This window comes from Xenopus laevis, chromosome 1S (assembly GCF_017654675.1).
Source record: "Xenopus laevis strain J_2021 chromosome 1S, Xenopus_laevis_v10.1, whole genome shotgun sequence".
Classification (NCBI taxonomy): Eukaryota; Metazoa; Chordata; class Amphibia; order Anura; family Pipidae; genus Xenopus; species Xenopus laevis.
Genome location: NC_054372.1, coordinates 117,890,422 through 117,918,139, shown reverse-complemented (window position 1 = coordinate 117,918,139; position 27,718 = coordinate 117,890,422). Strand labels below are relative to the sequence as shown.

Below are 27,718 nucleotides of genomic sequence, written 5' to 3'. Positions count from 1 at the left end.
TTGAGGTTTAAACAATGCAGGGGCCAGTTAATCTCTGCAGTGATACCTTTTAAACCTTACAAATGGTAAACAGACACAGCAGGCAGACTTTCAAATGGGGGGCTACACAAGGGGAGCGGTCACGGGCCGCATACTTAATAATTATTATTCTAATCCTAATTTAATAATTGCCTTCTTGTTTCAACTCAGAGATATCGAAACAGAAATTTAAAAAATGTATAATTTCAAGAAAAAAACATCAAAGAAATATCCTATACTGGGCCTTATTCAGTTCTGTGACTGCTTAACACACCGGGGGCAGGATTTCCAACTAATTTTATTACATTAAATTGAGAAATAGTTAAATTATTTTGTGAAATACAATCTACATGTCCCTCTGATACCACACTTACAACCAATTTCATAGTAATGCAATTAAACATGATGCTTTCATATATTTCAGCACCTAACACTAAAAAGAAAGTAGAGTAAAGTATGTAACCCAAAACCAGGAAGTCTATGCTCGAATTCTCCATTGGTGCTTTCAATTATGTTTATTATTTTAAGAATAATTTAAGAAATGAATTTTTTTTTAAAATTTTGCATAAATGTTTAAATGCCTTAGACATAAATATCACCTTTAGCGCAACTAAACACAGGTGACAGGATACTCATTAAAACCCAGTAAAATTGCTGTGCGAAATATCTCAAATAGGTTTGCTCTCTAAATATGTCCCAAAGACAAAGGAGAAGGCAACCAGTGGAGGGATTATCCATTGTTATTTTCAATGCCAGGGTCAATAGTTAGGGATAACTCACCTGCAATACAATACTGATGGGGGCCTATTAATAAAACCTCAAAATTTTCTGGTCGAGTTTTAAAAGGGGAAAAAAAACCCTGAATTTTTAGAGGGAAAAAATAGATTTTTTTTTTAGAGATTTATTATCCTCTGAAGCTGCTAAAAATTTGAATCCCAAAATATATCCCAGCAAAAACCTCTCGAAATTATGTAGAAGTCAAAGGCAGATGGTCCTTTTATCAAATGGAAAATGTTTTTTACCTTCATTATTCTCTATAGTTTCGGCCTGTTTGTGTTGGTTTTTGTTTGATAATCCGATAAATTCAAGTTTTCGGGACGACAATTTGATAAAGTCACAACAATTCGAAAAAGACGCATGATTCGAATTGACACTCTATTTTATTGTACAGATTTTTTCTAGAAGTTTTATTGGTAAACTAAGGGGATTTTGGTTTGGAAGTTTGGCCAAACTGTTTTTTTTTCTTAAAGTGAAAAAAAGTCTAATTTTAGTAAATACCCCCCACAAAGTGCTTACATTGATTTACCCTGTTTGCTTTATAAAAGTGTCCTAGAAGTATTTACATGTTATGCACATTTATCAAAGCTCTTGATTTCATAGACTGAGCATGACTTTGTTTAGACAGCAGATACAACTGCTGAACACATTAAAAAGGGTTCTATTTGAAAGACATAACAATAAAATATACATGTTAAAAATTAGTATATGTTAAAAATAAAATGAATAATTTCCATTTGCTGGTGCTTGCTGTTCCTTTAATGACCTTTAAGCCTCTTAATGAGGTGCTTTTTCTTAAATAAAAAACTTTTCTAAAAATTGACTATCACATCTTACCATTCTTTCAAATAAGAAGCAGCCCAAAAGGTCAAAATCATTCCTATTTTTAAACTGGCAAAAAAAGCCCTCCAGACCAATAATTTTTCAATGTCTATAATAATAAAATAAAAAAACCTGTACAAAGAAAATATGCTCCTTGATGAGGTAAATACTTAGAATACTTCAACTTTGAGCAAGTGTTGATATTGGGCATTCATTTAAGGAGTCGAATAAGCCTCCAAGATAATGACACCAATGTACATTTAGCTAATGTTATTTCTATATGTTTATAATTGGAATGGACAGATATATAATTTAGGATTTATTTGTTCAGTCTGTTAAATCTTTCAAGGACACATTTAACACTGAACACATCTCTTCCATAAAAGTTTTATGACATATTAAAGTCTGTTAATTTCCACCATTTACAAGACAGAAAGTGAACTATTTTTTTTTTTTTGCCCCTTTTACCTCATTACAGCCTATGAGCTATATTTTATAAAGTGGGAATGAAAATGACTAATTTTGAGGTCAGCTCCTTTCATGTTTCACCTGAGGAAGAAAACATATTTCCCTGAGACTGGTTTCTTTGAGTAATTAGCTTCATGTTCCAGGCAACCATGTGTGAGCTCAGATTTCTGAACCATAAAAGATATGACAATAAGATAACACAGGCTGTCAGATACAATGCTTATTTCATGTTTGTCTCTTGTTAACATCCCACGGTAGATCATGAAAAATATCTAGTATGGGGATAGAGTATATAGGCATAATATAAGCAGGGCAGATGTCAAGTATGAAACACAGAGAGAGACTAGATGCAGATTATATCTTGAAAACCAGCCTATTGCTCTAGTACACACCAAGCCTTCTGAATGGAAAAGTGACATTTACAAAAAAGGTAATTCACTGTATATTTTTTGACAGTAAGGGTCAGATTTCTCAAAGGTCGAGGTGAATTTTCGAATTAAAAAAATTCGAATTTCAAGCTATTTTCTGTGTACTTCGACTTGGGTATAGTCCAAATTCGATTTGAATTTGAAAAAAAATCGTAAATTCGAATATCGAAATTTATCATGTACTGTCTTTAGAAATTCGAGTTCGACCATTCGCATTCTAAAACCTGCCGAATTGCTGCTTTAGCCTATGGGAGACCTCCTGGAACCTACTTGGAGTCAATTGGTGGACTTTGGAAAATCAAAGTTTTTTTGGGGAAAACGTTGAATTGAATTTGATCAATTGCGCTATTCCTTCAATTCGTACGATTCAAATTTGGCCGAATATGGACCTATTAGATCAAAAACAGACCGATTCGACCAAAAAAAAACTTTGTCTTAATTCTTAATGCATATTCTCAGGTTTGTAGTGATTAAAAGTAGCCATGGTCCAAAATCCATTTAGGTTAGGGCGAGAAAGACAGGCATTGCAAAGCCTTATGAAAGATTTTTTTAGTAGTCTAAAAAAACAAAAAAAAAAGAAATATATATATATACACACACATATATATATGTGTGCGCTAGTGTCGGCACTCGCAGAAAAAGATAAAGTCAAAAGGAGCAATGGTGCTGATTAGCTCAGGTTTATTTTGTCCAACGTTTCGGTTCTATACTAGAACCTTCCTCAGGGAACAGAAACCTTCCCTGAGGAAGGTTCTAGTATAGAACCGAAATGTTGGACAAAATAAACCTGAGCTAATCAGCACCATTGCTTCTTTTGACTTTTTTATCTTTTTCTGCAAGTGCCGACACTAGCACATATGTACAATTGTTTTCTATATCGCTCTGGCACCCAGACTTCGATAGCCTTATGGTTGTGCATTCCATTTATCGTCTCTCTATATATACACTTGGGGGTTATTTACTGAAACTCGGTTCTTTTTTTCATATTTTACCAGAAACTAACTCAACCTACAGTAACTCCCATCCATGAATCTGGATAATTTACTAATAATTAAACGCAACAAAAAAATTGATAAAAAAACGTGAAAAATTTAAGTTTTCACGAATATATATAATTTTTTACAGTTTATAGGCTTAAATGCCTTGAACTTTTATGGGGTTATTTATAAATGCCCGAATGTTAAAAATGTAAAAAAAATTTGTTTTTTTTTTACTATAAAATCTGAATTTTTAATGGAAAAAAAAGTAAATTTTTTTTGAGATTCATTATACCCAGAGACTGCAAAAACTCTGAATCTGAAAATACTACATTTTTGACCTGTCGAGGTTCTGTAGAAGTCAATGGTAGGGGTCCTATTTGCAATTTGAAGATATTTTTGTCTGCTCTGGGTTTCGTACAATAATCTGAACATTTTTGGCTTTTTTCCGATGATTTCACGAAAAACTGGGACTTTTTGGGCGTCAAATCAGAAATATTCAAATTTTTTGTGCGAAAATCTGAAAAAGTTGTGTTTTTTGTGCGAAAATCTGAAAAAGTTGTGTTTTTTGTGCGACATTGCGAAAAAGTTGCAGTTTTTCCGGATCCAATTTTTTTCCTCGTTTTTGATAAAAAAAAAGGCAGATCATGGATTATAGTTTGGTCGGACTTTTTTTTAATTTAAATTAAAATTTGGATTTTGATAAATAACCCCCATAGAGTTTATATTCTTAAACCCCTTAAATACCTCAAATTTATTTAGTTTTTGAGCAAAACACCCTAAAATCGTAAAGGCAAAAAATATCTTCAAATGGTAAAATGGACCTCTGGCATTGACTTTTAAATGAATTAGACAGGTTTTAGCTGGAGTATTTTCAGATTTGGATTTTTTGCTGCTTTGGGGCATAATAAATCTCTAAAAATTTGAGTTTTTTTTAGTCCTCAACTCAAAATAGACCCTATAATGTTTTGCTAAAGAAATCAATAGACATGTAAAAAAAAACATTTGTAGATTAAAGGGGTTGTTAACCTTCAAATGAACCTTTAGTGTGGTGTGCAGTGTGATATCCTGAGACAATTTGCTACTGGTTTTCATTTTTTATTTGTGACTTTTGAGTCACTTAGCTCTTTATTCAGTAGCTCTTCAGTTTGCAATTCCATTAATCTGGTTGCTAGAGTCTAATTTACCCTAGCAATCATGCATTGATGAGACTAAAATATGAATAAGAGAGGGGCCTGAATAGAAAGATGAGTAATAAAAATGTGCAATAACAATAGATGTGTAGCCTTACAGAGCTATGGATTTAGATGGGTCAGTGATCCCACTAGAAAGCTGGAAAGAATCAGTAGGCAAATAATTAAAAAAAACTATAAAAAAAGAAAAAATGAAGTCCAAATAAAAGGTTGCTTAGCATTAGTCATTGTACAACAAGCTAAAAGTTAACTTAAAGGTGAACCCCCACAAACAGCATTTAATAAGATGCATGTTGCGGTGGAAACTGAAAGCAGTAAATAAGGTCGGAAACTAATCTGTAGCAGTCATGCAGTCTATAAGACATGCACCCAAAATTTCCCTTAATCTCTTTAAAAAAAAATGTTTTTGCAATTATTTAATAATAAAAGAAACTGGAAATGCCATAAACAAAGTAGAATAAATAGGAGATAACTGCATATGGTGATGGTGTACCAGTGAGTGCACACTATATATTACTGGTACACCATCACTGAGGAAGGGATATTTGTGTCGCAAAACATTTGATTGTGTGTATAGTGTTGTGAACATCATGCAATACAATTGGGATCAACCCATTTGCTTCACAAATCCATGTATTGGTGTTCAATTTGTTACAAGTGTATATAGCTGTCATGTGGCTAGGCCAGTACAAGTACCGGTACCTCAGCATTTTTGTGTCTGCAACCAATTGTCTAACTTTGCCACACAGAAGTATTTTTCTTGCATTCCAAGGAAAGGCTAGTAAAATATCATCCTTGTGCTGTTGGATATTACTGTTGTGCTGCATAATTCTTAAAACAAGCTAAGCTGTGATTGGAGTTATTATGAATTTTCCACAATCACATCTTCCATTTTATTTGTTTCATTTGAAAGTGTTGTGGGACATATCATTGCTGCCTCCCTCCAATACAAGAGAGAAGAATTTAAGAAAATATAAATATATACAGCATATATATTTATAAGAGTTTAAGCATCCCCATTTATTGTAATATGTGTATATACACAAATATTTCTACAAACTATTCAAATAATTGCTATTAAAGACATTCCTGTGGGGTGACTTAAAGGGGTGGTTCATCTTCAAAGTTTACTATGCTATTGAATGGCTAATTTTAATCAACACTGCATTCCACTGTGGCCTATGGGCTACTAGTTATACAGCTCTGTTTTTGATGACTGCCAATAAGATTAATTAATTTGCCACAGTAATGTCTTTTCAGCTTTAAGAGCTAAAGCAATCATAGCCGGATTTAGTGGACGTCCCTAGGCCCACCACCGGTCGTCGCCACTGTCCCCTCCCCTTTATTCATACAAATTTAGATAGATAGTAGGCAGTTTGTAATCTTGGTCTGAACATCAGTGGTTAGTGAAGGTGAGTCTGAATATATCAGGATGTCATCAGCATACAAGGGATATTTAATGCTGATGACAATATACAGTCAAGGAGAACAACAAAGGGTCAAGTATAGAACACTGAGACAACCCTACACTAAGCTGACCCAGGGGGTGGGGCAGGATTTTTTAGCAAAAGTAACAGAGAAGGAGTGGTCAGAAAGATAGGTAAGATAACCAGGATGGAGCTTGATCCCTGATACTAAGTAAATGGATAATCTGCATTAGAACAGAGTGGCCAACAATATCAAAAGCAGAAGATAATTTTACGAGAATGAGAATAATGTCCTTTGGCCTTAGCAGTCTGGAGATCATTTGTAACTCTAAATAAAAATAATAAATAAAAAAACAAACAAATACAAAAAGTATTGTAGAAGTGATACCTATATTGGCTAACACTAAAAATACATTGCAAGCTTTTGTATTTGTTTGTTTTTTTATTTGTTATTTTTGCTACTGACTAACATGGTACCACAGTTTTTGTTTTGTGCTTAACTCTCAGTGGAGTGCATGTCAAAACCCAGACTGCATAGGATCCAGCAGATTATGGGTGCAGAGAAAATTAGTAATATGAGAAAAGACAAGATGTTCCAGAAGTTTAGAGTCTTTAAGTAATAAATAAATGTTAGTAATAATGATATGACCTCATGGTTTGGTTAGCAGGAAGAATGTTCAATAAGTTAAGTAAGGAATTTTTTGCACAATCCCACTGTTTGAAGCGTCATATTATTTTATGTAGAAGGTCAATTCACAATTCAGTGTGCCTGAAATGGAGCTCTAAAAATATCCTACCTGATAGTCATCTATACTTGTAGATGAACTCAAGTATACATGCCATTTGCCATGTTGGATTTGTAAACAAAACTACTTTCGAGCTGTGCGTGATTTTTCACATACAAACAAGCTAATTATATTTTTCAACTTGTTTTTTATGTATAATTGTTTGCTGATAAAGATGCTACATAATTATTTATACAATCGACAATGACTGGCCCTAACCCTTTCAAACATTAAGAAGAATGAAAAGCAAAAACTAAAATAAAGCTTGCTTGGGTACGCAGTGTAGGCTGACAAATAATACTAATCACTTAGATGTATGAATGCTATGCACCAATGATGAAAGGGCTTCACATAGAATAATTTATTTGATGTAAATAATAAACTCTTCAGAGGACAAATCATTTTGAAGATTAACATGTTGTTAAAGATTAACCGCCAGCTCCCCAAGACAGCCTAATTCATTTTTGTTTTGAAAATCAGTATATCAATTGTAAAATTGTGAATCACTTCTGCTGCAGGAAAACTAAAAGTAATCTTTAGGGATGCACCGAATCCAGGATTCGGTTCGGCATTCGGCCAGGATTCGGCCTTCTTCAGCAGGATTCGGCCGAATCGAATCCTAATTTGCGTATGTAAATTAGGGGTGGGGAGGGAAATTGCGTCACTTTTTGTCACAAAACAAGGAAGTAAAAAATGTTTTCCCCTTCCCACCTCTAATTTGCATATGCAAATTAGGGTTCGGATTCGGTTTGGTATTCAGCCGAATCTTTCGCGAAGGATTCGGAGGTTCGGCCAAATCCAAAATAGTGGATTCGGTGCATCCCTAGTAATCTTAAAGGGATACTGTCATGGGAAAAAAAAAATTTTTTCAAAATGAATCAGTTAATAGTGCTGCTGCAGCAGAATTCTGCACTGAAAAACAATTCTCAAAAGAGCAAACAGATTTTTTTATATTCAATTTTGAAATCTGACATGGGGCTAGACATTCTGTCAATTTCCCAGCTGCCCCTGGTCATGTGACTTGTGCCTGCACTTTAGGAGAGAAATTATTTCTGGCAGGCTGCTGTTTTTCCTTCTCAATGTAACTGAATGTGTCTCAGTGAGACATGAGTTTTTACTATTGAGTGCTGTTCTTAGATCTACCAGGCAGCTGTTATCTTGTGTTAGGGAGCTGCTATCTGGTTACCTTCCCATTGTTCTGTTGTTAGGCTGCTGGGGAAAGGGGAGGGAGGGGGTGATATCACTCCAACTTGCAGTACAGCAGTAAAGAGTGTTTGAAGTTTATCAGAGTACAAGTCACATGACTTGGGGCAATTGCAAAATTGACAATATGTCTAGCCCCATGTCAAATTTCAAAATTGTATATAAAAAAATCAGTTTTCTCTTTTGCTGAATGGATTTCAGTGCAGAATTCTGCTGGAGCAGCACTATTTACTGATTCATTTTGAAAAAAAAAATTTCCCCATGACAGTATCCCTTTAACAGCATTTCCTTCAGCAGTCCCTAGCAACCTGGTATGGTATCAGTTGACTCATTGAGGTGATTAACAAACATAGGTGCTCATTTGCACCAGCACAGTTACCAACAGAAACCCATTTGCTATTAGTTTTCATCAGTTTACTATAAATTACACAATTAAAGTAAAGATCTGAATGGATGTAATCTAGCCCCAATGCTAGTAGCTATTGATAAGCTATAACAGCTGCGACACGGGTTTAAATTTTGGGTAACCATGTGATTTTTTTACAGATGATTTAATGTGGGTCACTGAAAACATTTTTTTTGTTTACCAAAAGTAAGATAAACATTTATTTCAGTATTTTATGCACTAAAAGAAATGTCAAGGAATTAGATATTGTAATATCTCTAGGTAAAATTCAGGCACCAAGCAAATATTTGTTTTGTATAAATTATATTAGAATACATTAGGAGTTGAATTTTTTTAATTAATTAGGATGGTGCTTCATAAAGTGCGAGCATAATGAGATGGCGTACTAAGCAGACAAAATGGTTTATTCATGTTACTCATTCACAAAATAATTTTTAATGTTCCATATTTGTATATCACTTCAGAAACTATAGTTCCATTTGATACAATAAGAACATTGGAAACAACAAGGGGCAGATTGATGAAGGTTCTAGAAAATTTGAATTAGAATTTGCGAGTTTCAAAATTCACACATTCGAATTTTAATCCCCCTATTCAAATGTAAATTCGAATGTGATATGTATCACACCTCGACCATGGAAACGGTCTTAATTCAAATATTCCCCACCTAAAACCTGCTGAGTTCATAGGGTAAAAAGTAGTATATAAAGTATAGTTGGGTCCCTTTATTACTTTCTTATTGAACTGAATAAAATGCTCAGATGAGAAGTGAAATGTCTTCAATGATTACTCGGCAAGCCCAGTTGTTTTAGAATTATTTATACTAGACATTTTTTTAGACAGTATCCGTAGAGTAGTTGTAGTGTGCTATTAATCATTAAGTTGAAAGCAGTGTCCTTTATGGTGGAGACTGATCTTAATGAAAGATGATCATTTGCCTGTATGATTTGTACTCCTTCAGCCAGGGGTCCCCAACCTTTTTTACTCGTAAGCCACATTTAAATGTAAAAAAAGTTGGAGAGCAACACAAGCATGGAAAAATCCATGGGGATGTCAAATAAGGGCTGTTATTGGCTGTTTGGTAGCCCCTATGTGAACTGACAGTCTACAAGAGACTCTGTTTGGCAGTACACTTGTTTTTTATGCAACCAAAACTTGCCTCCAAGCCAGGAATTCAAAAATAAGCCCCTTTGATGCCCCTCGGAGCAACATCCAAGGGGTTGGTGAGCAACCTGTTGCTCACAAGCTACTGATAGGGGACAGTAATGCAGACAAGTTTGGGGAAAGAATACCAACAGGCGCAAAGCTGCTGCACAGGTGCCTTTATTCACACGACATGTTTCGAGCTAGTAGCTCTTTTTCAAGTAGGGGAGGGGACCACTGTCTTAAGCAATATCCCCTTCTAAAGTTCATAAATAACATTATAACTATTGTTTTTGTTAAGATCTATTAACTGTTGCTATAAAAAAAAAACTTACAAAAATAATTTAAGGTGAAACCAATTGTAAACACAAAAAAGGCAAAATAACAGGGAAGACACTTCTTGGCTTGGATTAAAATTGATTAAAACAATCAAAGGGCTTTGATAGTTCATACACATTTATCAGGCACCTCTCAGGCATATGGAAATGTCACACTATTGGATTTCTGTACAATGATAAGCAGTGTTCTTTGTCCACACCGACAGCGTGGAGAATAATTCATGTGCCAGTCCCTGCTCATAGATCTTTGCAATGTCGCCTTGTAACACAGATTTTGTACACTGCTCATTTAAATAGCTGCATACATTTCCTTGCTTACTAGAATTAGAGCTATTATTAGTTTTAGAACTATGGCTATGCATGCAGTTGTGGAATTACATGAAATCTAAAAGTGTATAAACTGATGACTTGCAGTAAAATGTTTAGACAGTACAGTATAGCTTTATAGCAATCAGGGGTCTTACAATAAATGAACAAGGGTTACAAGGTGTAACAGTAGTAAGTATAGAACAGAAGAATGTTGTCTGTAGCACTGGAAACACAACACTTTATCATACTGTGATCCAAACTGCAGAAATAAAATAAAATCTTACAAATAGGTACAAAGAATTCCGTCAAAATATTCGGACACATCTCTTTACTGTGAGAGCTGTGAAGTTGTGGAATTCTCTACCTGAAGCTGTCATACTGGCTAATTAGGTAGTTTTAACAGAGAACTAAAGCTTAACTAAAGAAGTATGCTAGAAATCTTGTACATTATGAGCCAGGTTTATCAAAGGTCGAATTTCGAGTTTATGGGAGTTTCTAAAAACTCCCATAAACACCAAAATCTAAAAAAAACCAACCAATTTAAATGTATTAAAAAATTTGAATTTTTTAAATTTGGATCAACCTGCAAACTCGAATCCAATTCGATTTTTTTTTTCACGCAGAAAGTTTTTTTTTTCAAAAGTCCACCAAACGACTCCAAATTGATTGTAGGAAGTCCCCCATAGACTAAAACACCAATTCGGCAGGTTTTAGATGGTGAATAGTTGGATTTGAATTCTTAAAGGGACAGTACATGATACATTTCGAAATACAAATTTATTTATTTTTAATCTCAAATCGAATTTGGACTATTCCCTAGTTGAATTACACTAAAGTAAACAAAAATTATGTTTTTTTTTTTTATAACTTGTTTTTTTTATTGCAAATGACAAAGTATAATCACATTGAACATTTATACATAGTTCCATAAAGCGGAGAGCATATCAATTGTGATTCTGAAAATATAGCAGTTCAATAACATTGCAAAAATTATGTTTTGAAGTTCTGTACCAGCCCAAGGCAACCACAGGCGTTTAGCAGGGGAGATCTGTGTCTTCAAAGATGCCCCAGTAGCTCCCCATCTTCTTTTCTGCTGATTCACTGCACATGCGTTGTGCTGCTGTATGATACTGTGTTTAGTGGCCGACTCAATACAGTACACATAAAATATAAATGTCACAATATAAGTCTGATTAGTAATAAATACAGATAATTACTACGTGGCAGCACAGAAACCAGTGCCACTAGCATAATTATTTAATAATCAGCCCTGTAGCATCAGCTTATATTAAAGATCAAACTCATTTTCTGCTTGATAATTTGTGATGACCCCTAAGCTTAGTTTCTCAACAGTTGCTCAGAGCCCACTGTCGCAGAGCCCACTGGTGCTGACGCTTTCCAAGATGGTGACCCCCTGTGACAAGTTTGAAGTCCTGTAATAAGTATGTCTAAGTAAACTTTCAAGAAGGTGCAAGAAGTTTTTATTAAAGCTTTGCTTGGAAACAGTGAGCGGAGATACTAGCATCTAGTTGTGTCACATTTGAGAGATACAAAAAAACAAAAATAGACCACATTTAGGTAAGACACTAGTCTTGAAATGCCAAACTCAAAGGCATTTATTTGTATCAAACGTCATTTTCCAGAACCCTTAGCTAGAGATCCATGAGAGTAGCATCTGTCCTTCATACCTTAAATGCATGCAACCTTGACCCTTACCTGTTGCTGTACTGGAACCTGCTGTACCACCTGCGTAGGAACTGCAGCTTGACCTGCCACGGATGTCTGCAGAGTCACTGTCGAACCCGTGTCCGACACTGTTTCTGATGTCTGCATTGTAGTCTCTGCAATTAGGAAGAAAACTGAGTTTGTATTTTGCATCAAAGTAATAGCATAATATGTGCACACAACGACACATACGTGTACATATAGTCAAGGTATACAGTATTTAAAAGCAAATTTTCAATCTCTGATGTGGTTTGCGAAACATGGTAACTAAAATTAGTCTCTACCAGGATACAGGTTTGAGATTTATTATGCAGAAATGTATTACCCATCCAGCTTTAACATACCTGCCAATTTCCCATAGAATCCTTTTTAACAATTATTATTTTTGACCAATTATTAATTTTGACCAATCTGCTGTTTGGTAGTGCAGGTATGGGATCTCATATCCAGAAAGCTCTGAATTAGGGGAAAGTCATCTACCATAGACTTAATTTTCAACAAGTAATTTTAATTGATGGTAACGAAGATGCATGAATCCAAATTGGTGGCAAAAATACCCTACTGAGTTTATGTAGGAGCAGATTTACGAAGGTTCAACTGTAAATTCAAATTCAAATTTTCAAATTGTTTTGGTCAACACTCACAATTTCAAAATGTAAAACCACCAACTCATGACACATGGGGGCAGATTTACATATGGTCGAATATCGAGGGTTAATTAACCCTCGATATTCGACTGCCGAATCTAAATCCTTCGACTTCGAATATCGAGGTCAAAGGATTTACCACAAATAGTTTGATCGAACGAAAAATCGCTCGATCGAACGATTAAATCCTTCGAATCATTCGTTTCGAAGGATTTTAATCCATTGATCGAACGATTTTTCTTAGACCAAAAAATTGCTAGGAAGCCTATGGGGACCTTCCCCATAGGCTAACATTGCACCTCGGTAGGTTTTAGGTGGCGAAGTAGGGGGTCGAAGTTTTTTTTAAAGAGACAGTACTTCGATTATCGAATGGTCGATTTTAAGTTCGAATCGTTCCATTCAAAGTCGTAGTCGTAGTCGAAGGTCGAAGTACCCAATTCGATGGTCGAAGTAGCCAAAAAAACATTTGAATTTCGAAATTCAAAGTTTCTTTTATTCTATTCCTTCACTCGAGCAAAGTAAATGGGCCCTTGTTAAATTCTGCTAAGGTTTGTATACTCAAACCAAAGAATCGTGGTAAATGGCTGGACACCAATAGTAGTAAGTGACCTTTCATTCGCCACAAAGCAAGCCAGTTCAGGAAGTGGTAACACTCAAAAAAGTAACAACATATAATTTAAAACGTAACTTTTACTGTTATATTGTTAAAAAACACGCTCTCTGAAGTACACACCCACTAGCCAACCAATCCGTCGGCAGTGCTGGACAATCTCCATAAAATATAATTAAAAATAGATTAAGCGTAAGGTGGAACGGTGAGGTCTACAAGAGACTTCACTGGTTGTTATGGACATATATTTTTGCACACTCCCATATACAGGGAGACCACAACCGCCCGCTCCCTCCCTTCCAAGCAGACTCCTCCGTGCCAGAAAACCTGCCTATCTACGTTGGGACTGCGTGGGAGCTAGGCACTCCACCGTCCACCTATGCCCGCCCTACGCGTTTCGCCGATACACTCGGCTTCGTCAGGGGCATAAGTAATGAGCGTGTTTCTCTGCCAAGTTTAAATAGCCGGTTTCAAGTATCCGGGTACTCGAAGTCTCGCGATAGTTCGGCCGTGACTTCCGCATTGGTCACGTGACGTCGCGGTTGTCACGGAAACGATATACAAGATCAACTCGCAACTCTCATATGTTTGTATGGTGAAAATTTCTTTTAATCGTCCACAGTTGGGAACAATCATTTAGTGTTTATATAGATTTGATATTGATATGTGTTATTGATTAAAAATAAACCTTTACTGCTTATCAAGCCATTTTTAGTTCGTAGTGAGTTCCTTAATCATGTATTATCCGATATTTATGGCTATTCATTAGGGAGATTTGACGCAGCAAAAAATTAGTTTTTTATGGAAATTTTTTTTAACAGGATTAATTATTAATTCAAGAAGCTACATTTTATATTTACACCTATTAATGAACAGTGGGGTACTCTTTTATTATTAAGTGGCGGACCTAGGTACTTGGATGTATCGATTGCTCAGGGGCATTTATGATAGTGCAAAGAAAGTACTTATAGGAATGGACTGAAGGTAAAGCCTTTATTAAGACCACTCGGAGCCTTGCTATTTAGCCAATAAATCCATTTGGCTTCGCACTCCAATAGTTTCCTATCTATATCGCCCACTCGGGAAGTGGGTTTAAAATGTTCCACCCCAAAGAATTTCATGACCCCTGTATTACCACTATGGATTTCATTAATGTGGGTGGCAACAGTCGTGTTGCGATTGTTTTTGACGTCTCCCACATGTTCGAGAATCCGTCTTCTGAATTCCCTCTTGGTTTTCCCCACATAAGTTTTTCCACAGGCACATTTCATAATGTACACAACACCTACTGTTTTGCAGTTGATAAACTGCGATATTTTAAAATTGGCAATGTCCAGCCTCCCTGTAACACAGTTAGTCTTTTGTATAAATGGGCATGCCATGCAGGTGCCACATTTATAACAACCCTTCGTTTTGTTTGTTAACCATGTGGTGTTCGTGGGGGTTTTGTAGTGGCTGTGTGTCAATTGGTCTCCGATTTTTCTGCTTCTCCTAAAAGTTATCAAGGGTCTGTCCCCTGCTGTCTGTCACTGCTGAGTTGGATGTAGCAACTAGTGTCATTTAGTTGGCGTTTACATTCCTTGACGTAGAAGGTACTGTCCATGATGACAATATTACCTCCTTTGTCGCTTGATTTGATCGTTATGTCGGAGTTGCTGGCTAAATCCTAAACATAACTATTTCACCTTTAATAACAAATATTACCACCAACAGAGGGGCACAGCGATGGGCAGTAGCTGCGCCCCCACCTATGCCAATTTATATTTGGGATGGTGGGAGCGAAACTTTGTTTTCAGTGAGGAGTTGGCAGAATACACACAACATATCTCCTTATGGTTGCGCTACATTGACGATGTAGTGGTAATCTGGTCAGGCACGCAAAAAAGCTTCAACGACTTTGTTGATAAACTCAACACTAACCTGATCAATTTGAGAGTCACCTCGGAGATAAACAAAGATACCATCAACTTTCTAGATATAAGGATTTATCGGGGTCTTAATAATGAACTCAAAACAACGGTATATAGAAAACAGACCGCCACTAACAGCTTATTATTTGCCAATAGTCAACATCCCCAAAGTACCATCAAAGGAATCCCGACTGGCCAATACTTACGAATAAGAAGGCTGTGTAATACCCTTGATGATTTCAAATTGGAATCTAAAAAACTGTATGAAAGATTCAGGGAAAGAGACTACAGCCATATTTCTCTGAAAAAAGCATATAAAAAAGCATTGTCCAAGGATAGGAATTCTCTTCTGATCCCCCGAAAACAAAACTGATAGGGGATTTCAGCAGAGAACATAAAGATATCACCCGAATATTGACCAAACATTGGCATATCTTAGAGCAAGATAGAGATTTGAAACAAATAATAGGGGACAGACCCTTGATAACTTTTAGGAGAAGCAGAAATATCGGAGACCAATTGACACACAGCCACTACAAAACCCCCACGAACACCACATGGTTAACAAACAAAACGAAAGGTTGTTATAAATGTGGCACCTGCATGGCATGCCCATTTATACAAAAGACTAACTGTGTTACAGGGAGGCTGGACATTGCCAATTTTAAAATATCGCAGTTTATCAACTGCAAAACAGTAGGTGTTGTGTACATTATGAAATGTGCCTGTGGAAAAACTTATGTGGGGAAAACCAAGAGGGAATTCAGAAGACGGATTCTCGAACATGTGGGAGACGTCAAAAACAATCGCAACACGACTGTTGCCACCCACATTAATGAAATCCATAGTGGTAATACAGGGGTCATGAAATTCTTTGGGGTGGAACATTTTAAACCCACTTCCGAGTGGGCGATATAGATAGGAAACTATTGGAGTGCGAAGCCAAATGGATTTATTGGCTAAATAGCAAGGCTCCGAGTGGTCTTAATGAAGGCTTTACCTTCAGTCCATTCCTATAAGTACTTTCTTTGCACTATCATAAATGCCCCTGAGCAATCGATACATCCAAGTACCTAGGTCCGCCACTTAATAATAAAAGAGTACCCCACTGTTCATTAATAGGTGTTAATATAAAATGTAGCTTCTTGAATTAATAATTAATCCTGTTAAAAAAAATTTCCATAAAAAACTAATTTTTTGCTGCGTCAAATCTCCCTAATGAATAGCCATAAATATCGGATAATACATGATTAAGGAACTCACTACGAACTAAAAATGGCTTGATAAGCAGTAAAGGTTTATTTTTAATCAATAACACATATCAATATCAAATCTATATAAACACTAAATGATTGTTCCCAACTGTGGACGATTAAAAGAAATTTTCACCATACAAACATATGAGAGTTGCGAGTTGATCTTGTATATCGTTTCCGTGACAACCGCGACGTCACGTGACCAATGCGGAAGTCACGGCCGAACTATCGCGAGACTTCGAGTACCCGGATACTTGAAACCGGCTATTTAAACTTGGCAGAGAAACGCGCTCATTACTTATGCCCCTGACGAAGCCGAGTGTATCGGCGGAACGCGTAGGGCGGGCATAGGTGGACGGTGGAGTGCCTAGCTCCCACGCAGTCCCAACGTAGATAGGCAGGTTTTCTGGCACGGGGGAGTCTGCTTGGAAGGGAGGGAGCGGGCGGTTGTGGTCTCCCTGTATATGGGAGTGTGCAAAAATATATGTCCATAACAACCAGTGAAGTCTCTTGTAGACCTCACCGTTCAATCTATTTTTAATTATATTTTATGGAGATTGTCCAGCACTGCCGACGGATTGGTTGGCTAGTGGGTGTGTACTTCAGAGAGCGTGTTTTTTAACAATATAACAGTAAAAGTTACGTTTTAAATTATATGTTGTTACTTTTTTGAGTGTTACCACTTCCTGAACTGGCTTGCTTTGTGGCAAATGAAAGGTCACTTACTACTATTGGTGTCCAGCCATTTACCACGATTCTTTGGTTTGATTTTGATTTCACATGTGTGTTACAAGCTTGCGGTGTAGTGGAACACAGTTACTGAATTGAGCTCAACTATTTTTCCTTATTTGAAGGTTTTTATACTCTCTGTCTTTGCATTGATATGCTGGACCCACATACTCCTATCATATCAGCTAATTTAAATAGTTTTGACTGTACTTGTTCAACTACTACTAACTGTGGCATTTAGATTCCCAAACAAAAACTATTTTGTTGTACAATACTATGGATTTTCTTAATTCTTACCCACATACTACACATGCTACTACTTTCTGGCATGATTTTGTTATGTAATTATAATTTTGTTATGACATTATATTATTTGTTTAGCACATTTAGAAAACATCACACGGAAAATCTGTAAATGTAGTTTCCCCATTAACATCACTGAATCATCACTCTCTGGAGAAATTCTGGGTGGCCTGTCACATGAAACATAGTTTAAATGCTGTGATTCCTGGAGCCATGCTGTTGCTCATACTCCTAGACATTGAATTCTGTACCTCCTCTGCCTTACGAAGACTGAATAAATAAATAACTGTATTTGCAGAATACAAAGAGAAAACAAATTGTTTGCATGCGATGAATAAGTAAGTTGCACAAACTTACATTATTTGTGTTTTAAGGAGCTACTAAGACTAACATGAAGAGTGAACATCACAATAAACAGTAGTATGTTTGCATGGCTTTAGTACATGCTACACACACACACACACACACACACACTAATATAATGTCCCTTTCAATTTGGTATGTAACAGTTGAACAAAAACTTTTTTATTTTCTCTTTGCTGACTTCCGTATGGCTCTCAAAAAAGAGGTAATGGAAAATAGAATGAAAATTTGAAGAGTTTTGAGAACCGTTTTCTACTGTAATAAGGCAGCAGATGGGGCATGTATAACATGCAAATATTTCACAGGTTGCATAAGTATAAAAAATAAGATGTGTTTCACACACTTATCATTAGCATTCACAAATCATCTCCATTTAGCAAACAATCTGAGAAGTGACTAAATAGTTGGCTCTTCCATGCCCCTCTGTGAAAAACTGTCAAGCACTTCAGTTAAATATTCTCCTAGAGGTTCTTTATAGGTGATCAATTTAGCAGGGACTCTGCAAAGGATCAATTAATATGCTAAGGCATGTTCATGGAGAGTAACCCTCTCTGCCATCATTTTTTAATCATTTGGACCTAATGGGTACGTTTTAAAGGGATACTGTCATGGGAAAATATTTTTTTTCCAAAATGAATCAGTTAATAGTGCTGCTCCAGCAGAATTCTGCACTGAAATCTATTTCTCAAAAGAGCAAACAGATTTTTTTTTTTCAATTTTGAAATCTGACACGGGGCTAGACATAAACTTCAATCACTCTTTACTCATCTGACTTGGGGCTAGACATATTGTCAATTTCCCAGCTGCCCCAAGTCATGTGACTTGCTCTGATAAACTTCAATCACTCTTAACTGCTGTACTGCAAGTTGGAGTGATATCACCCCCTCCCTTTCCCCCCCAGCAACCAAACAAAAGAACAATGGGCATTTTTCTCCTAAAGTGCAGGCACAAGTCACATGACATGGGGCAGCTGGGAAATTGACAAAATGTCTAGCCCCATGTCAGATTTCAAAATTGAATATAAAAAAATCTGTTTGCTCTTTTGAGAAATGGATTTCAGCACAGAAGTCTGCTGGAGTAGAGCTATTAACTGATTCGAAAACATGTTTTCTGATGACAGGATCCCTTTAACATATCCAAATAGTATTCTGGACCAGCTCAGATTCTCAGACTGACAGCATTCAAAGTCAAAAATGAAACTATTCAAGTTTTGAAAACTATTTCAAGTTTTTGTCTCAACTAAGTCAACGAAAATGAGTGAGCTGTGGGCCCAGGATCAACCACTTGTATGGTCATTTCTCGCATGGCTTATTTTGCTTATGGTTTATTAGAGTTCCATGTTGTTTCTGTACAGCATGCATATTATCACAGAAAATCAGGCACCTACATTTCCAGATGCTGGGTAGATGCTTGCATTTATTTAGGAAATATGTATAAAAATTCTATCTAGTCATCCTTGCCTAATTCGGCTGTCAGGTGTGTTGTGAACAACAGATGCTTGTATGACAAAGGACCTTTTTATTCTAGCTAATTAAGCAGTTGGACACACCCGCCTGTTAATGGTTCCTTTTTTGTACAGCCAGCCCTGGCTGAATCATGCAAGATCTACAGCTAAATAGGCCACCGTTTAAAAGAAGGCTAATTAACCCCTAGAAGAAGGAAAAGGCTACTTCACAAACCCAGCTGCTCAGTGAGACAAGATTAGCAGAGTGTTTTTTTTTTCTTTTTCCCAACTGGCTGGCAAAATCTTTAGAAAAACTTACCATGTTTAGAACAAACACACTCTCCTGCAGGATTTCTAACAGTCTTTGTCAACATTCTGAAGATTATTTAATACACTTTAATTCGCAGCGGGGATTCCTCTGATATGCTCAATTTGGATGCCAGACAAATTGGTTTAATTGTGTGACCTAATCAATTACTTTATCAAACAAACTTTACACATGGTTGGGTTTAGAACAAAATAGATTTTTGTTCCTATTTAGTTTTAGTTGCCTTTAAATAAGTAGCCTTAATGTGCAAGAAAAAAAAACCATTCCCAATATCTATGTTTGATTGCCGTCTTACAACACAAGGAAAAGCAACGGCTTTAAATTCAATACACCAAATAAAAGGCTGGGAATTCTTTTTTTATGCCTCGGACAATCAAATAAGCCATACTTTAGATGAACTAGGACTCAAAGCCTCAAAATAACTTGCAGGTTGTGGGTAGGATTATCAGATGTAGGTATAGATATGGGTCTATGGAATGCAAGTCTTATCTATATTTCTTATATAAAATTATCTACATTTACTCCATTAAACGTTTTTTTTTTAACTTTTTTCTACCCTGCCCACTTCTGATTACATCACATCCAGTCTACAGCAAAATCACTTTCTGTTTAATGGTGATCCACAGGTCGCAGATAAGGAAGTTAGAAGGTAAAAATGCAGATAGAAGGTAAAAATGCAGGTTGCCAGAGGATGCCAATGTTTTGCCCATATATTATGCAAAGCTAGTAGTCCTTGCATAATGTATGTTAAATATTGAAACAGCTACAACACTTTGTGCTCTACAACTGTACTTATAGGCATGCCTTGCAAATAGCAGAGGGGTCCCTATAGCAAATGAGCCCAAATTTTTTGACTGTAATTTTTTCCCTCAGCAAATTAAATTGAGCTATTCAGTAACAGAGATGAATGCATTGTCATGATGTCTGAATTGTTTTGTGGTTACAAAAATTAGGGATTGAAAAATGACAAAGGGGATACTTCTGCTTCCAGAATTGAGGAGTATCATCTCAACTAATCTGTGCTTTGTAAGGCATAATGGGAATAAATTCAGTAGATGTTTTCCCATTGTCCCATTTTCTGTTTGGTCTGTCTAAGCAGTCAGTGGTTGCTTCTATAAACTTCACTTGAATAATTTGCAATTAGTCCAATTGTGGATGTCTAATTACATTTCAAATTACTATGCAGAGAGGAGAGCAGTTTGGAGACTATTCGGCAACATATGAAAGCCAGGAGATTATTTCTGACTTCATTATTCAGTATTTGAGATAGACAAACCACACATAGGAAATGTATTATTTCTAAATGGTTTCAAACTACAGATTCAGTAAAAAATACAGTGACATAAGGCTAGTTAGTCTTAAATACATCCTGAGAATAATTACAATTGTTTTATCCAATGCAATTTTTCATGGGCATTGATTCTTAACATTATTTTATATTGTGCAACATGCATTATATTTTAGCACAACTAGTGGACAACTAAAGCAATAATTTAACTTTTGCCAGTTGTACTGAATGGCTATGTAGGACCATGATACAGGAAGTTCATGCTACACAGATGCCTCTCCTATGCCATGCTACACCTCCCTCTCTTCTAACTAGCAATTAAGCAGGTTTCATTTAGACAAAAGGGATGCATGGAAAATACAGAGAGGACATCTTGCAAGCAAATTTAAGTTAAGAATTAGTATTTTATAAACTATTATTTAGTTAATATTTATTATTTTCTGAACTACTATTTAGAGTGCCTATTAGCAATGTGTTAATAACCATAGATATCTGATTCAAAGTACCGATAACACCAAAAAATGAAAGTGTTTAATGTAATGACAATGTAACGTACTGTTACCTTGCACTGGTAAAACTGCTACTACAGTTTATATTACAAGATGCTGTCTAACCATGGGGGCAGCCATTCAAGCACAGGATATACAACAGATAACAGATACGTGCTGAAAAATCCCATTGTATATTATAGAGCTTATCTGTTATCTGCTGTGTATAGTGTGCCGTTTCTCCTTTTTCAGCTTTGAATGGCTGCCCCCATGGCTACACGGAAGCTTGTTTATATACACTATAGTAGTGTTTCTGAAGTAAACACACATTGTCATTCCTTTAAAACACTTTCATCTTTTGATTTTACTGTTCCTTTAAGTATATAACCTATACTAACCAATATACTATAAGAACCAGTGTCAGGTACAGCCAAAAAGAAACTAAGGCTAACTAGTCATTTTTCCAATAAATTCCTGAACAAGATTGAATCATAGCTTAGATAGCATAGATTTTCTACTTAGAAGAAGCATATTTTATGTAACAAAAGATCATTCATAATTTTATTACAATTTGTATTTTTGTGGTTGCCTGTCACATTATAAGGCAGTCTAAAAAGAAGAATTACTTTGTAAATGTAATGTTAATTCAATCAATGTAATACAAAAATAAAAATTGGCATTTTATTCATGTCATGAAAATGACACATTTCTAATTATAAACCACCTAAAGGAAAAGTACCACGAGTTCTCTAAAAATGAAATTCTTTTGCACTACATTTCCTTCCTACAAGCATAAAGATAATCTTGACTAATATGTGTTAACTGCAGCAAGAAAGTGAAATCTGGCACAGGATTTTATCATTTGACTGTAAAGCTTTGTTGGAGATTAGCAAACATTCCTTCTGTAATTAAATTCGAGTTTGAGACCAACTCTATTCATCAGAGTATGGGAGGGCCAGTTTGTTCCCAGTGAGTTGCAGTGCAATGGAGGAAAAAAAGAAATTCCACTAAAAATCTGCCTTGAACTTCTCGGGGGGGGGGGGGGGGGGGGTTGGGAATAAGATATGTAAAAAGCACTGGAATAGATATGTAAAGTGGGTCTCAGCATCAAGTAAAAAAAAAAAACAATTAGGTAACTGTGTTAATACTGTTGCATAAAAATAAGAAATTAAGTTTCTTGAAGAAGTCATGTGAATGGGTTGGAGAGGAGATGTTCTCTTTCATGAATTAGTTAAAGTTAACTGATTATAACCTATACTAATTTCCTGAGCCAGTAAACCTTATGCTGCATTGCTGTAATTAAAGTCAATGTTGTTGCATTAACTCATGGTCACCAGCAGCTCTGTTGTAACGATATTTAATTAAGAGGTTTAGTCTAAGGTGTATGACTTTAGGAGGCAAATCCTGCTGAAACACAAATAGGAATCGAGAAACATAAAGTGTTGTACTCAGAGATTGACTTTAATCTGTGCATAAACTATGCAATCAGAAACATTCTACCAACCAGCTACTACATCATGTCTGACAGCATCTACATTCTACTTAACACTACTATAGAAGACTTGTGTTCCATCATCATTACTGAGAAAAGAGTAAAATGTGACTTTTGGCAAAGCAGTTTGTAATCATGTGAAACCCCCACTAGGCTTATGTAGCAACAAGAGCAGCCCAAGATTAGTGAGCCACTGCATCCAATCACCTTGATGAAAGAACACAAATAGAACAATAAATACTATTTGTGTACCTTGATTCTTATGGGTTATTTAAATCCACCAGATACACAGGGGCACATGTGATCATTATTGGATAATATTGTAAAGTATTAATGCACAGATACAGTCATAACCAATCATATAAACTTGCACATTCTGTGCAATAGCAATATTAATGAATATATACATCTGAATAACTAACATTGCCCATAGCTAGATATTATTTTGGCTGGTTTGAGATAAATGAATCCTGAAGGTCTGGGCAATGATACATTTTAATGATTATGGAATCTGAAGAGAATCAAAAAGCTGATTAGGAACAATGTCTATCCGAAAGAGTGTTCAAGATGCCACACGCACAACACAGTTAACTTTCTATTTCTAATATCATTCATGCACATATATCACAACAGCAGAAGAACTTCCTCTTCATTTCCTCATATGCTGATGCACAATGCACTGGCAGATACAATTTTCAAACTTTCTCAATTCCCATACACACCATTATCCATAGTACATTAATATCAATCGCATCAGCAGGTCACCATATATACGTACCAATAATCGTATGAAACAAAGTTAAATGGCCGTAGAAATAACTACTGAATAGATCGACCAGTTGGATGGATTCCTCGAAATACCTGGGCATTTTCAATAACTTGGAACCCTTCAGAATTCCCAAGTCAAAATGGTAAATCAACATAGTTGCCATGAAGTACACTGAACAGGGGAATTCATATCCCCAGAGCCAATGTTTAGCTACAACTTCAAGCATTCTCCAATGACTGTAGTCAGAAAGCCTTGCGATTTCAAATCATAAGTAAGATTTAATAAATAAGAATGACATTATACAATGAAGCAGTTCTGTGACTTCCCTTCCAATTGCTCAGTCAGGAAATGTTGCTTTAATGTTTGAACTATATGACAAATAGTGGCTGTGTTAGTGGAGTAGCAAGCACTTTCTAGGATGAAAGGTTGAGGAACAAAACTACAGGTCAAACACCAATCTTTATAAATGAAACAACATTTGTAGGGCAACCTAGAATTATACTAATAAAATTATCTCTGGAAAGTGTGGCATAACATATGAAGAGTATGCACTGTGTAAATTAAGTTTAAGTGCAAAAAGGTTACTTTTTTATTACTATCTTTTAAAAATCAGACAGTTTTTTAGTTATGAACATTATTATGACCAGTATTGCTGTCACTACTGCCTTGGTAGTGCAATAAGAATAAACTACAAAAAGGGGGGATGGTGCACTACCAAAGTAAATACAATTTCAAGAGTTGCAAAAAAAGTCATATAAGCAGGAGGGAATACTCACAGTTCCAAGGGTGCATGCACATAGTAACACAACCATAGGAGTGAGTTCCTTCAAAAAATAAGAATAACCTAACCTAACCTGGTATGCATACAATATAAATAAAAGGGAGCTACATACATCCTATAAATAAATAGGGTACATTTTCCCTTTAAAGTAGACGATGCATCAAGAAGATCTTGAACTTGAAGCCTGTCTCATGTTAAGGTCATTAAGCTGAGTTGTTGACATCACCAAGAAAAGAACAAATAGGAAGCCACTTTTACTCAGCAGGCAATAAAATCATTGCAGCTCTCTCCCTGTGGAGTATTTAATGAATTGTGTGTTTTATAAATGCAATTCTTGGTCTTTTAATTGACAACTCACAGTGCGAATCCACTCAGTTTAAGAAAAAAAAAGCCACTTCAAATTTTATAATTCAGCATTTATTGATGGGTTAAAAATACATCATAATTCCTACAACCATATTGAGGCTGAGAACAAATCTAATAAGCTTTTGTTTATAAATAATTGGCTTTTGCCCAGTGTATTACGTTTGCCTGGAAGGTACTTTATACTGGTCAAGGTAATTTAATCCAAGATAGGAAAGATCCTGTATTAAAGTTATCTCTGTGCAATCTAACATCTAATCTAACAGCAAGGAGAAGTGCAGGGTCAGTTAATTAAAATGTATAAAAAATATAAATATCTCCTACTTAGGGTGTGGTCCTATCAAACTAGGTCAGAGCCCCATCTGTAAACTATGTCGAGCTGAAATAGTCTCATCCCTGCAATTTATTTGAATATTGCAGCTGGTAAACCCAGAGTATCCATTCTATTATTTTGTTCTCCATATGTCACATGGTATTATTATTCTTGTATAATGCAATAAGAATCACAGATGAGGTGATTATTCAGTTACATGAATGTGATAAATGCAGCTTGGCATGCATCTCATAAAGGAGATTTTATCATTGACGGCAAATATATTACCAAGTTTAAGGCTTCACTGAAGAACGTTATGGATTGATTGATTTATCATATGGGATGCTGTGAATCAGTCTACTTTAGATCTATCACAGCACACATCTGCCATTCATAGCATCAGTTATATTAATACTGAACAGGATAACAACATTAAAAAAATAATTGTTTTGGAGGGTCTGAGATGCTGAATCCTACAGGCAATGATAAATATCGATCTTTATCAACTCAATCAGATTGCCCAGTCGATGTCAATGTAAAAATTATAGCTTTAAAGGCAAACTGAAAATGAAAGCTTTAAGAACACTAAAATATCATGGATCACAGCTTATGCATAGGGGGAATACAATATATATTCAAAATGTCAAGTTAAATGGATAAGTTGTCTTAAATGGTCTTGCAGTAAGATTACTTTCAATTAGATTTTTTTAACAGATATGCAGATTTCATGCGTATACAATTTAAGTGCATCTGCCACATTGCCTCAACTAAAGGGGACCATGCAAAAGACAAGCTAAACCAATAACAGATAGACTGGTCATGAAATAACAAAAGAAAACCTCTAAAATCACTTTGCTCACAGCGTTTAACAAATAATCAAAATAAATACATCATCAAAGTTTTTTCTAAAAAAAAAACAAATGGCATTCCAGATGTAAACCAATGTTTCAACAGGATTATCTAACATAAAAAGCACAAAAAACAGAGGCATAATTATGAGCATACACCATTTGGCAACTAAAGGTAATACAGGTATGGGATCCATTATCCATAAAGATCCGAATTACAGAAAGCCCATCTACCATAGACTCCATTATAATCAAATAATCCAAATTTTCCAAAGTTATTTCCTTTTTTTTGTTATGATAAAACAGTACCTTGATATTGATCCAAACTAAGATATAATTAATCCTTATTGGAAGCAAAACAAGCATATTGGGTATATTTAATGCTTAAATAATTTTCTAGTAGACTTAAGGTATGAAGATACAAATTACAAAAAGATCCCTTTTCTGGAAAACCCCAGGTCCCAAGCATTCTGGATAACAGGTCCCATACCTGTATAAGGAACAGCACCTTGGCCAAACAGACCCCAATAGTTGAAGGGTATTAAAAAGACATTAGGAGCCAGGACAACACATTTATGTTTTCCATTTGCGCAATCGCAAATGTCTTTTCCAAATCGCATATATGTTTCCTAAAAGGCATTATCTAACAAGGAGTTACTCTTTATTTGTATAGCACCAATAATTCTGCAGTGCTTTACAAAAATTATATATTACTCACATCAGTTCTTGTCCTTTTGCATATACACACTGAGATAAACTGCACCACCGTAAACAATCAACAATAAATCTTAATTTTCTAATAGAATCTTAAAATGTATTTTTTTTTTTAAATCAATAAAAGCGCACAGATACACCTTGGTGTTTATTACCAGACATTTATTTATGTATTCTTTGCTTAACCTTAGAGACACACACAGTTTATACACACACACACACAGTATTTCTCCCTCAAACAAATATTCAGGGCTTGAGTGGGTGAATAAAAATGATGTGTCTAATGAGGATCTGGGATGAGGTGGAAGAGGTTTCACTTGAGGGACAGGTGCTCCCAAACAAAGCATTTGGCATGCAAGGCAGCTCTGACACTGCCAGGATTCAGTCAGAACCTGACACACAAACACTCCTTGTCTGAACCTCCAAAACATATGTTACAAATAACAGATCACTGCAGTAGGCTTTTATAAAGGTTCTTTTTTTCCTTGGCTGGGGATATTAAGACAGCACTATTACTATACTAGTTAAATGAGATATTTGCCAGTAAATGAGGAGAGAAGAGCCAATGGTATTCCAAAGGGATGTAGGAGAGCAAGGATTACAAAGAATCCTTAGGGCAGAACATGACAGCTGCACAAGGGCTTGATTGACAACCTGAAAAGAGATATCGGGATTGGATTTGACTTGGAGATGATGTGTGCTGGGTGATGGGCAGATGAAACAGAAGTATTCTGTACAACTACAGGGGCTTGCTGTAACTGCATCTTTCGAGAGCTCCTTAGTGAACACACTTAGGTAAGATTCAGATTAATCCCTATAATAATGTATTCTACTAGCAGAACAAAAGATCATGAGAGCTAGGCATGCCATTTCTTTAACCTGCTAACCTAAATCTTTACAATGATCAAAAGTGAAAGTGACAAATATATATATATAGCAGTCCACGAAAGCACTGTATCAACAAATCTTTATTGGTGCATGGTGTATCAACGCGTTTTGGCTCACACAGAGCCGTCGTCAGGAGATATATATATATATCTCTTATATTATTAT

The 27,718-nt window shown here is 35.8% G+C and overlaps 1 protein-coding gene across 3 annotated transcripts in view; it reads right to left on the bottom strand.

The window, feature by feature from the left end:
* The window catches only part of rfx3.S (regulatory factor X3 S homeolog), a 179,794-nt gene that overhangs the window by 53,709 nt on the left and 98,367 nt on the right, over window positions 1-27,718 (bottom strand). For all 3 annotated transcript variants that reach the window (XM_018241623.2, XM_041580129.1, XM_041580130.1), the window contains exon 3: window positions 12,011-12,135. In XM_018241623.2, coding sequence (XP_018097112.1) covers window positions 12,011-12,135 — 125 coding nt within the window. The remainder of the gene's footprint in view (window positions 1-12,010; window positions 12,136-27,718) is intronic.